General features: G+C 53.9%; 6 protein-coding genes across 7 annotated transcripts; 2 read left to right on the top strand and 4 right to left on the bottom strand.

The window, feature by feature from the left end:
- Positions 1 to 672: 672 nt before the first annotated feature.
- PV07_04357 (uncharacterized protein) lies at positions 673 to 2,136 on the bottom strand (the record flags this gene model as incomplete). Its single annotated transcript, XM_016391155.1, has 3 exons — positions 673 to 1,423; positions 1,458 to 1,933; positions 1,996 to 2,136. The coding sequence occupies 3 exons, from the start codon at positions 2,134 to 2,136 to the stop codon at positions 673 to 675; spliced, it is 1,368 nt and encodes a 455-aa protein (XP_016253057.1).
- Positions 2,137 to 2,702: 566 nt separating this feature from the next.
- PV07_04356 (uncharacterized protein) lies at positions 2,703 to 3,569 on the bottom strand (the record flags this gene model as incomplete). The annotated part of the gene is made up of 1 exon (XM_016391154.1): positions 2,703 to 3,569. The coding sequence occupies one exon, from the start codon at positions 3,567 to 3,569 to the stop codon at positions 2,703 to 2,705; it is 867 nt and encodes a 288-aa protein (XP_016253056.1).
- A 647-nt stretch (positions 3,570 to 4,216) lies between these two features.
- On the top strand, positions 4,217 to 5,687 carry PV07_04355 (uncharacterized protein). The gene has a single exon (XM_016391153.1). It carries the CDS (start codon positions 4,442 to 4,444, stop codon positions 5,471 to 5,473), a length of 1,032 nt encoding a protein of 343 aa, XP_016253055.1. The 5' UTR covers positions 4,217 to 4,441; the 3' UTR covers positions 5,474 to 5,687.
- Positions 5,512 to 7,151, bottom strand: PV07_04354 (uncharacterized protein). The gene has a single exon (XM_016391152.1). The coding sequence runs from the start codon at positions 6,762 to 6,764 to the stop codon at positions 5,844 to 5,846; it is 921 nt and encodes a 306-aa protein (XP_016253054.1). The 5' UTR covers positions 6,765 to 7,151; the 3' UTR covers positions 5,512 to 5,843.
- Positions 7,152 to 7,462: 311 nt separating this feature from the next.
- Positions 7,463 to 9,353, top strand: PV07_04353 (3-deoxy-7-phosphoheptulonate synthase). The gene has a single exon (XM_016391151.1). It carries the CDS (start codon positions 7,715 to 7,717, stop codon positions 8,849 to 8,851), a length of 1,137 nt encoding a protein of 378 aa, XP_016253053.1. The 5' UTR covers positions 7,463 to 7,714; the 3' UTR covers positions 8,852 to 9,353.
- An 88-nt stretch (positions 9,354 to 9,441) lies between these two features.
- Positions 9,442 to 10,481, bottom strand: PV07_04352. Of its 2 annotated transcripts, XM_016391149.1 has the most exons (3): positions 10,180 to 10,481; positions 9,925 to 10,005; positions 9,442 to 9,775 (listed from the first exon to the last, which is right to left on the bottom strand). In XM_016391149.1, exons 1-3 carry the CDS (start codon positions 10,428 to 10,430, stop codon positions 9,685 to 9,687), a joined length of 423 nt encoding a protein of 140 aa, XP_016253051.1. In that variant the 5' UTR covers positions 10,431 to 10,481; the 3' UTR covers positions 9,442 to 9,684. The 2 variants fall into 2 exon arrangements, with proteins under 2 accessions (XP_016253051.1, XP_016253052.1); XM_016391150.1 differs by lacking the exon at positions 9,925 to 10,005.
- Between the last annotated feature and the right edge of the window lie 186 nt (positions 10,482 to 10,667).

Below are 10,667 nucleotides of genomic sequence, written 5' to 3'. Positions count from 1 at the left end.
GCTCACTGCAGAATCGAGGCTGTGGAGTTCCGCGGCAAGGAGTTTGAGTTCTTCGGTGGCAGTGGCGATATCTGACGAAGTGCTCTCATGTCCACAGTGCTGGCGGAGGTTGTCAAGAGTGCTCGAGAGTGTTTGTGCTCGAACTGCAAGATTCCGCAAATCGGTCGTTTCCTCGGCAGCGGAAGATGGAGGATTGGCTTGGTTAGAGGAGGAGGGAGGAGTGTCAACAGCACCAGCATCAACCCCTTTTGCATCCATGCTGGCGGCGCAAGAAATGAGAGACGGGGTTAGGTGACTGGTCGAACTCGGTGATCGATTTGTGTGTGAACCGAGAGAATGTCATATTTGAGAAAACAGCAGTAGTGGTGTTCATTTATTGAGTGTATGCAGTTGTTGGCAACTGCGAGTTACTTCCATCCCGCCTTCATCGTCAAGGGAGGAAGGAAGGTTTACGACCACACCTCAAGGGCGTTCTCAAACAAGCACAATACATCTCATCGATCGACACCTCATCAGCAACTGGGGGCTTCTAGACACCTCTCGGTGTGAATCATACACTCTCCTAGCCGATCCTTGTGCCTGTGTATCCTCCGCAGCCATACACTTGAAACCTCTGGAATGACGAGGTGTTGTCTCATTGACGTTCTCGATTGGATCCTCCCTCGCATTTCTTCAGTCGTCTTCTCCGCGGAACATCGAACGATAAGAGCAATACGCACATGCAAAGCCAATGGATGTATATCGCTCATGCTCGATCCGGATGTTGTACCGCTTCCGACAGCAGGGACATTCTCCTTCACGATTGATGTATCTCTTGAACCTGGTGAATGCATCTTTCATCTTCGTCGATTCAACCCACAGCTCCCCTTTCTCATCTCGCAGCTCCTCCTTAATCTTATTATTGGCTGCTTTGGACTGCTCCAAGGCCTGTTCCTTGCTCTTGACCAATACCATCAAGTCCTCAATTTTCTTCTGAAGTTTTGGAGCAGCAGGTTCGGACTTCGGGGGGTTGTTTTCTTTTTGAATATTCTCCTTCAACCGAACCGCATTGGCCTGCTCTTTCAGCAGGTCCTGTTGCAGAGACGGTGTCAATTCATCCAGCTGTCGAGCCATTGCTTGTGCAGCTTTGGTCCTGCCATCAGCCAGCACCCGTGACTTCTCCAAGGCCTCCATTCTTGATTGATATGCTTTGTCCAGGTCTCTCGAGGCATTCTTCTGCCTGTCTAGGTCAGTCTTGAAAGCCGAGACCTGATCCTTGCTCTTTTGCAACTCATCCCGCTGGTCCTTGAGTTCCTTTTGCCACTGGTTGCGGACGGACATCATCACCTCCCAGAGGCTTGGGTTGCATTTCTCAAGCACAGACCTCAGAGCACTTTCTTGTTCCACGACAAGGAGGTGCGTTGCACAGAGCCGGAAAAAAAGGCTGTGTAAAGTCTTCGTAGGTTCTGAGGATGTACCCTGCCGAAATCCGGAAGTCTTCGGACAAGGACAGCCCTACGTGTAGTTCTCTCTCAAACCAAGCAATGATTTTTTGCACGCAAACACCCTTCAAGGATTGGATCTCCAATTGCTTTGCCACGATGTATACATTGAGCTCGGCAAAGACTTCGTCTGGGTGCTGGCATGGAAGGGTATCGTAAGGATCCTTGTTCAAGGCTTGCTTTGCCATGGATTTTGCCCATTTGTCCGCGTTGGTAATAGTGTCTACCGTCGTCAACGAGCCATTAGAGAGGCTGACGGTAGCGGGCTTGCCTTGTACAGTGACGAGAAAGGCGTCAGTCACTGGGAACTTTTCGTTGAGGGGACGTTGATCCGAAGCAGCCAGTGCATTCCGGAAGGAGTCGGGGATGTCGCCAGTGTACATGAAAGTGAGAACTTTGCGGAAGACATCTGCGGAGACTGCATTCAGAGTGTATGCCTCGCCACCAAAGAACTGCGAGTTTTCCCCTTGTCAGAACAGAGGAGAAGAGAGACGAGGGGTGTGACAGACGTTACCGCTGACTTGCTTGTATCTCTGCTCAGCACTGGGGAGTGGGCAGCGATGACGGCTTTGTGAATAAAGAAGAATTGTCGCTCACAGATTATGATCAGATCGCAGCCTTCGGCAGTGGTGAGATAGCGCAGCAAGGTGCCCATGATTAACGCAGGTGACGGCGCAGAGGCCGAGAACTCTTTTCAGGATTTCCTCGTGAGGAGAAGGTGTGGAATGAAGCTGGTGATGACTGCCGCTGCAATAGAGAGGAAGACACGGTGCCCGGCCGAGAATTCCCAGACCGACAAGACACGGTTCGTCCCAGATCCCATCCACCACTTCATCATTCCGTCCATCCAATGTCTCTCCTTCCTCATCGGGATCCTTGTGACTATCTGCTTGCCCAAGTGCAGTCCAGACATTGGCAGTCATCCGCTGGACAACATCTGCTCACCGACATCCCAGAAGAGTTCGCTGAAATTGCCCGCGCCGGCCGTCCGGGGGTGGCCCTGCACCATCTGTGCTGATATCCTACTTATCCCTTGTCATGGAACAACAATACCTTCTGTGTCTTCTGCCTTTTTCTTCCAGTCAAGGCATCTCAAGGGGGAGCTCTGGAAGAGAGGATTTAGTTCTTCTAGACATCATCCTGGCCGTCGAGCCTCTTAATAGCGGCCTGGATTTCTGGACAGGTCATTGTATTGGTCGGTTCACCCGTCTGCACCATCTTTCAGTCTCCAAACAGATCCTCCAAAGTTTGACACATCCGTTTTTGCAACTCCCTCAACTCCCCCTTATCAATCTTTCCCTTGTTGACACCGGCTCGTTTCTCAGGCCCATCCTCCAAAATTACCAGATCATGTTTGATCGCGTAGAACGGCACTCCCAGGGACCGCAGTTGCCTGTCAAAATCTGCCGCCATGGCCAGCAAACCAGCATAGACCTTTTTGTCATAGGCGTCTAGTTCTGCTTGGTCCGCTTTCTTCTGTTCGTCTGATGGCGCAGCCACACGTGGAGAAGCAGCCGCCACGTCCTTCGCGCCAAGGGACTTCAATATTGCTGAGACTTGCTGTGACGTCCCAGACCTTCCCTGCTGTCTCGCAACAATAGCCTCACGGCCGGCCCACCACTGCCGCTCATGCTTATGCTGCTCGTTGATCAAATGTTTGATCCTGTTTGCCACTTGTTCGTTGTGGACGAGATGGCGCGAGACGTGTTTCAGCGCTGCCGGCCAGGTAACGATGGTCGATGCATCGGGGACGTTGGGATTAGGAGTGGAAGTCTTGCTGCGAAGAGTCTCCGGTAGTCGTGGTGTCGAAGTCCTACTCTGTGCCTGGGAGGGGGTTGGAGTTGAGTCTTGGTAGCGGTGGATGGGTGGCGGAGAGACAGCCCGTTCATGGAAGGCTGACGGGAGTAAGCCTAGACCCGGAATCGTCGAGTTGGCAGGCCCAGGGTTCACATCATGCAAACTCTGATTGCTATAAGAGTTGAGTCCAAAGGAAGCGGCTTGCTGCGGCGGCTGGTGCACTTGTTGCTGGGAAAAGCTATTCAGCGCTGCTAGGACCCGCTGGAGCTCGGGATTCCGCTGACCGTCCATGTCCCGCCTACAACAAGGTCAAAGGAGCTAGGGCCACAAGAGCGATAGTGTTGAGCCCATGGATAACGCCGAAGAACATGCACTACCAGAGCACAGAGGGGGTGGTCTTGGAAATTCAAGAGATATGCAGAGGGGGAGGAGGTCTGGAAAGGGAGGACCAAGAAGTCCGATCTCTCGGCAAACGGCAGCCTCGCGTCTTGGCAAGGCTGCACTCCTGGAGCTGATGCATACATGCGCGACGCTGGTCGACGAGTCAAAGGGTGCATCATCACTCGAACAAATTTAGATCATATTACTTTCGTCGGAGAATGATTCCCACGAATAGCTTGCAGTGTGGCTACTCGATGGCCAAAGAGGCCGTCCGGCAGAAGCACAGACCGCGAGTCACGGCCATCCCATCGAAGCGAGTGTGCTCTGATCTGATAGTGAGAAGTTGAGTTCTATAGATGTCTGCACATGGACAAAATGATAAGTTGAAGCGCCATTGAAGTAGAACGAAGAATGAGTCTCAGCATTCACGGGAGGGAAAGAATACTGCGAGCAATAGCGAAGGGCTGGAGATCCAATGGAAATAAAGTGGGTCTCGCCATCCATGTCGCCGTCATGCGATGCTTTCCTTTCGGGCTCTTTTCGAAGCTTCATTTTCTCAAAAGTCTCATACACCAGTTGTCTTCAACCTCCCTCCCCTCTAGCTTTCTCCCCACCACCGGGTGTTTCTCTCCCTTCAATTGATTTCCCTTCTATTTTCCTTGTACACTACCTACCGCTTGCGCGACTATTTAGATGTCAGCTCTGTAACACCAGCGATATTTCCCTCCCCAGGTCTGAGGCTTTTCCCTCTCCCTGAACCTGTGCCACCCCCAAAAAAAGTAATGAAAGCATTCATCCCCAAAATGTCGCGACGACCGGCATCCGACACCTTTACACGCTTCACATCTACGACTCCACATGCCACGACCTTCACTTATCAACCTGCCTCCCGGCCGGGGGGCAGGAACGCACCCTCCTCACCGTCGCCCTCCTCACACCCTTCATCTCCACAATCTCCTCCCCCGCAACCAGCGTCTTCCTCGAGAGAAACGCCGATGGAAAGAGTCGCCCGCCTCCGGGCCGCGCACGAGGCCGCAAAGAGCTCCGCAGGGTCGTCCCCGATCGACCGCCTCATCTCCAGCGGGCGGGTCATCGCCGACCGCGCCCACCGCCTCACCGCGTACGGCCTGATCCTCTTCTCCGGCCTCGCGGTCTGCGTCACCGCGTACGGCACGATCTCGCTCGTCGCCCACTCAAGAAGACAAAAGCGCGCGTGGGTCGAGAGGGAGCTGAACAGGCTGGACGATGCCCGGCGGGCGTTCCTCAAGGGCGAGGCCACGGCGGAACAGTTGCATCTCCTCGAGCAAGAGCGCGCGGGGCAGGAGATGGAGGCCGCCCGGATGAAAGAGGCGGAGAGGAAGAAGGAGGACGGCTACTGGAGCAAGTTGAAGGGGTTGGTGGGTGGTCAGATGGCAAAGGGGACAATGGGGGAGGAGTCGGCCGAGGAGAAGAGCCGGAGGGAGACCAGAGCGGCGTGGAACCAGAGGGGACTCAAACCAGGTGACGACGAACTACAACCTGCTTCTACGGGGCTTCCGGTGATGGAAGCCGTCCAAGTTGCGCCGAGCGGCGTCCAGGGCGTGGGCATCGATTCTAAAGGACGCCCTGTACCCGCGAATAGGGTCGAATACATCACCAGGAAAGCGGAAGATGAGCCCCCAAGAGCCGAAAAAGACCTTGGCGCAAGACCGGCAGCTGTGGGAGGACCGTTGGATGTCATGGCCAGTAACGTGGCGGGTGCTGTTGCAGGGCCTTCGACAGAAGGAGGAAGGAGTTGGCTCAGTTGGATTAGGGGAAACAACAGCAAATCATAGACGCGTGGAAATGGGGGGAGAGATTGAAAAGCGATTGAGCCCTGATATCGCAGGGCATCTCAGACATGTCATTTGTACAGCTATTGTAGGCGGCGTGCACCTGTGTAGAATGGAGCCGCACAAAACTCTCAGATCAAAATTCCCTCGTCTCAAACGAGCAGTGCGCCGAACCGTGCTGCTTGGAAGCTCATGGTGGCTTTGCAAGTTCTCCGACCGCTGTTCGCCGTACCAGCCAGTGAATGCCCTGTAATCTCGCGAAGCTCCAAACCGTGATCGTCATGCTTCTCATTCAATCTTTATTCTCATTGCTCATCAAATTCATCATGCAACCAATGGCAGGCCAAACGCTGTCACGCATCTGCCTGCCTGGTCAAGTCCATATAATATGGCTGTAGTGGCCTGGCACTTTCTGAATGCATTTCTCACAATCGTTGAGATATCCCATATGAAGTCTCGCCGACCTCGTTCGACCTGAAGGACTCGAATTTCCATTCCCTCCGTATTTATCGGCGGGCAAATGCCCTTGAATGGCTGGCTCATCCCGATCCATCATCATTGCGGTGTCCATATCCTCGTCTTCGACGGGACTCGGTAGACCGTCTCTAGTGATCCACGACTCCTGTTCAATCATCGGGCTGAGATTTGTGCGTAATGGTGGAAAATGATGGCGCGGGACGTTGGGGAGATCATTGACGCGGTTGTCGAAATGACCGCTGATGGGCGTCGGCACTCGTTCTCGAGCAAATGTATCCATAGCATTAAGAAAATTGGGGTCGCGTTCAGGAGGGACAATGTCGTTTGATCGAGCACGTCGTATCCTCGGCTGGACGACCGGAGGGGCCATGGTCAGATCCATTTCGACATCAACGGGATCGCTGAATTGGGCCTTGACTGACGACGTGCCCCTGTCGCTGCCCAGCTGCGAGTCGTTCTTCGCGGCCGGCCACTGGTCTTCTGCTCCGTTGAATGACTGGCCGGAACTTTCGTCATCCGAGGTATCTACCGGAGTCGGAGGCTGCTGGTATATCGAAGTGAAGAGGGAGTAAGAAGCGGGAGGAACCGAGACATGTGGCCGCGAGGAGGGTGATAAGCGGATGGGCAGACAATGTGTCGAGGTGGAGCGTCTTTTGGCGTCGCGGACAAAGAAACGACCATCGTCCTCCAGATGGTCCGATGGTCGTTTCCGCTTGCACGCAGGCGTCGAGATGTTGAAATGGAAAGTAGAGGTGTCGACGTCGGCCATGACAGAGGGATCGGCGTTGGTCGGGTGATTTGGACCCAGACCGGACATCGACTTGGACAGTGCGGATATGGGATGAGGAGCGACTGTGGTGTGATTAGAGGGGTGTTTTTATGTTTCCAGCGTCGAAATGCAAGTCATAGCCCCGTGTGCAAGGAGAGACGATCAAACGGTGGCAGTGTCGTGTGGTTGACGTCTTTGACGAGGTGAAACAAGGACAATTTGAGAGAGGGCCAACCAGAGCGCGCGCCTGGGCTCAAGGCGAAATGCCGGTCTCAGATGGAGGGTGTTCGGGAAGTCAGCGTTCCGCACGAGTGAGATCTCTGGGATTTCGGTATAAGGGGGCGGCTGAGTGATGCGCGGGAGATGGGTAATATGGTCGCATATAACATGTACGGGAATATTGTGGGAGAGAAGAGGAGGACGAGGATGAGGGAGGCGGTCGGCTTTGTCGCGTTTGTGGGGGGGAAGTCGAATGTGCCGAACGAACAGTACGTGAAAGGGGAAGCCACGAACAAGCCACCCAGAGCCGCCCGAGCACTACGTCATTATCCCATTATCCCGGCTGTCATTGGTGTCACCGCCGTTGGTGTGGCGCCTCGTGGCGGCAACTCGCACCAGCCCTTCTCGGCCTAGCGCGCCCGCCGCCCGGAGCTCTGGAAAAATCATTTATCCGAGGCAGCCACTCCCGCGAGTCACACCGTCACACCGCCTCGTCTGCTTTTTTTACCCTTTTACCGTTGGCTGCCCCTCCACTGCGTCCGAAATTTTTCTGAGTCGATGCCAGTCCTCGCCGCACGTCGCCCTTGTGAATCATGCTATTGACCAGGGTGACTCGAGGTCCGCTCAAAAAATAGCTATACCTCACCTTGCCTTTGTTCTTCCTTTCCATTCCTCCTCTTCCGTTCATACGAGTACATCTCATTCTCCCTGCCCACATCCTGTAGCCTCTCGTCTGCTCATCTTTTGTAACCAACTGTCCTACGTCCCTCTCTCTCACCATGCCCGCCGTCGACGCTCCAGCCCACGCTCCCGGCGAGGACGTTCGAGTCCTTGGCTATGACCCTCTTATCCCTCCTGCCCTCCTGCAAGCCGAGATCCCTGCCTCCCAAAGCTCTGTCGAGACGGTCGCCAAAGGTCGTCGAGAATGCAAAGAAATCATCCACCAGCGGGACGACAGACTTCTTGTCATGGTCGGACCTTGTTCGATCCACGACCCTGCAACAGCTCTTGAATATGCCGGTCGGTTGAAGGAGCTCTCCGAAAAGCTGTCAGCGGATCTATGTATCATCATGCGTGCCTACCTAGAAAAGCCGCGGACCACAGTGGGCTGGAAAGGCCTCATCAACGATCCTGACATTGATGAGTCCTACAAGATCAACAAAGGCCTCCGCGTCTCGAGACAACTCTACGCCGACCTCACCTCAATGGGCATGCCCATTGCGAGCGAAATGCTCGACACCATTTCGCCGCAGTTTCTGGCAGACCTGATCTCTCTAGGTGCAATTGGAGCCCGAACTACCGAATCTCAACTGCACCGTGAACTCGCCTCAGGTCTTTCATTCCCTATGGGCTTCAAGAATGGCACAGACGGGTCACTTTCCGTGGCTATTGACGCCGTTGGAGCAGCCGCCGCAAAACACTACTTCATGGGCGTCACCAAGCAAGGTTTGGCTGCCATAACAAAAACATCCGGCAATGAAGACGGCTTCGTGATCCTCCGCGGCGGCTCAAAGGGCACAAACTACGATGCGGAGTCTGTCAAAGCAGCTCGTGCAGCTTTGAAATCCAAGGGCCAGAGAGAAGTCATGATGATTGACTGCTCACACGGAAACTCGAAGAAAAACCATAAGAACCAGCCCTTGGTCGCTCAAGCCATTGGCGACCAGTTGCGACAGGGAGAAGACGCCATCGTGGCGGTCATGATTGAGTCCAATATCAACGAAGGAAATCAAAAGGTGCCTCCGGAAGGTGGTCTTACCAGCCTACAAAAGGGAGTCAGCATTACGGATGCTTGTATTAATTGGGAGAGCACGGTCGAAGTCTTGGAGCAGTTGGCCGAGGCGGTGAGGGCAAGGAGACAAGTCAGAAAGTCCCAACAAAACGGGACAAACGGCGTCTCAAATGGACACCACTAGATCTTACAGATATTGGGAGTGACGCACTTCCTCTTGCACCCCACTCGCCCACTGCTCTTTCCAACACGGCAAAAAAGCAAAACATTTGAAATCAACATGCGGGCAATGAGACATTTGTGCCCGAGATATGCATTCCGCTCTCCATTTACGGCGTTGATGAAGGCTACGAAAATCATATGCATGCGGTCCGGGAAAGTATGGAGCTGGATGGGTCGGAACTAAAAGAAGATTGAAGAAATCAACCACCTCCTTACGTGGTGTAGTCAAAGCGGTAGCATATGCTACCTCATCTACGGAGCAAAGAAGAACATGGATAAGATACATTTCTTTTCCACTTTAGGGCTGTCTCAACGTCGTCGGAATGAACTTTGCGTACTCAAGGACAGGCTACACGAATGCCGGAATCAGTCTCAACTGGATTCAGCATGTGTTCTGATCCACTGGCCTAAAGACGAGCTGCTGGCCAACCCTGTATTCTTCTTAATGACGGATTGACCCCCCCCCCCCCCCCCTTTCACACACGCGTTTTTCGAAGTACTCACGTTCTGTTATAAATAATAGCATTACTCTATGGCGTCTGCAATCCCATTCTTGTATATACCCGCGTCCGAAAAAGGCCAATTTCACTCAGGACAAACATCAGATCTGCGTGGGCGTGAGGTATGTATGTATGTAGGTATGTATGTAGGTAGTAGGTCTGTCTGTATCCTTTTGATCCTTACAGCTGCCCTTCGAACATCTGCGACACCATCCTGTATGTACTCCATCCCCTGTTCCCTCGCACAGCGACTCTGACTACCGCGTAATCGGTACCACCGCTTTGGAAACCCCCTTCAATACTTGGCCTTGTCCTCCGGATGGGGCGAGTCCTTCGCCTCGATCGGCACGAACAGCTGGTCGTAATCAATCTTCCGCGTCACCCATCTATGCAGTGTACAGACCCAAGCGTCAGTAGTGTTGTGTGTGTGTGTGTGTATGTGTGTGGCAAGGCCAGGTCTGTTTGGGGGAAACGCGCAACCCTTGGAGCACGCCGTCGCCACCACACCAGGAGTAGCTTTAGTAGGCTGACATACCTCATCTCGTCGGGATCGACCAGGCGAGTATTGAGACCCATCATCGGGGTGGTTTGGGCTTTCACCGGCCACCAGTAACACCTATTCCATCCGGCCGCGGCACAGCGCGCATAACATCAGTCGAGCGGTTTCGATCCGATTTTCTCATGCGAAAGGCTATGTCCTCCTCCGGGTGGCCCGGGGTGGTGGAGGGAGCTTCTGATACGGGATACGGGATGTGGGATGTGGGATATGAGGTGGCCTCGAACAACTTACATGCACCCGCACTTTGAGCAAAAGTCAAACGAGTGGTCGCGGTCGCCCCAGATGTACTTCGTCGTCGCGGCGCCCTCCTTGATGTCCACCTTGACTTCGGCCGGGTCGTAGTATGCCCAGGCCACGGCGTAGCGGCGGCAGAGGGTGCATTGGCACTCGTTGACGTAGGCGGGGCGGCGTGGCGCGGTGACCGTAATGCCACCGCAGTGGCAGGTGGCTGTGATGGGAGTGTCGGGCCCTTGTTCTGCCATTTTCTTTTGCTCTCAATAGTTGATTAAAGTACCTCGTATGGGAGATTGTACTGGACCAAGGCCAGTGGCTTTATATGCGTTTGGCAACGCACTAATATGGACATTGTATATCGTTTATCTATGCTAGTTAGTGGGAAGCTAGCCTAAGTGGGGTCTATGTAAGCGCTAGGTCAGGCAGCACCAGGCAGGAGTTATACAAGGGCGCAACACTGGTGGCCCGTTACTCGATCGATAGGA

Source organism: Cladophialophora immunda (genome assembly GCF_000835495.1).
Source record: "Cladophialophora immunda strain CBS 83496 unplaced genomic scaffold supercont1.2, whole genome shotgun sequence".
NCBI lineage: Eukaryota > Fungi > Ascomycota > Eurotiomycetes > Chaetothyriales > Herpotrichiellaceae > Cladophialophora > Cladophialophora immunda.
The sequence above is the reverse complement of the archived record's forward strand: the minus strand, read 5'-3'. Positions and strand labels throughout refer to the sequence as shown.

What these genes read in the sequence shown, in the direction of transcription:
- PV07_04355 (XM_016391153.1), top strand. Translation starts at nt 4,442, where the DNA reads ATGAAAGCATTCATCCCCAAAATGTCGCGACGACCGGCATCCGACACC.
- PV07_04354 (XM_016391152.1), bottom strand. Translation starts at nt 6,764, where the DNA reads ATGTCCGGTCTGGGTCCAAATCACCCGACCAACGCCGATCCCTCTGTC.
- PV07_04353 (XM_016391151.1), top strand. Translation starts at nt 7,715, where the DNA reads ATGCCCGCCGTCGACGCTCCAGCCCACGCTCCCGGCGAGGACGTTCGA.
- PV07_04352 (XM_016391149.1), bottom strand. Translation starts at nt 10,430, where the DNA reads ATGGCAGAACAAGGGCCCGACACTCCCATCACAGCCACCTGCCACTGC. An exon ending in TGCTCAAAGTGCGGGTGCAT is followed by an intron (nt 10,006 to 10,179) that starts GTAAGTTGTTCG and finishes CGGATGGAATAG; the next exon opens with GTGTTACTGGTGGCCGGTGA. An exon ending in GTCGATCCCGACGAGATGAG is followed by an intron (nt 9,776 to 9,924) that starts GTATGTCAGCCT and finishes TACACTGCATAG; the next exon opens with ATGGGTGACGCGGAAGATTG.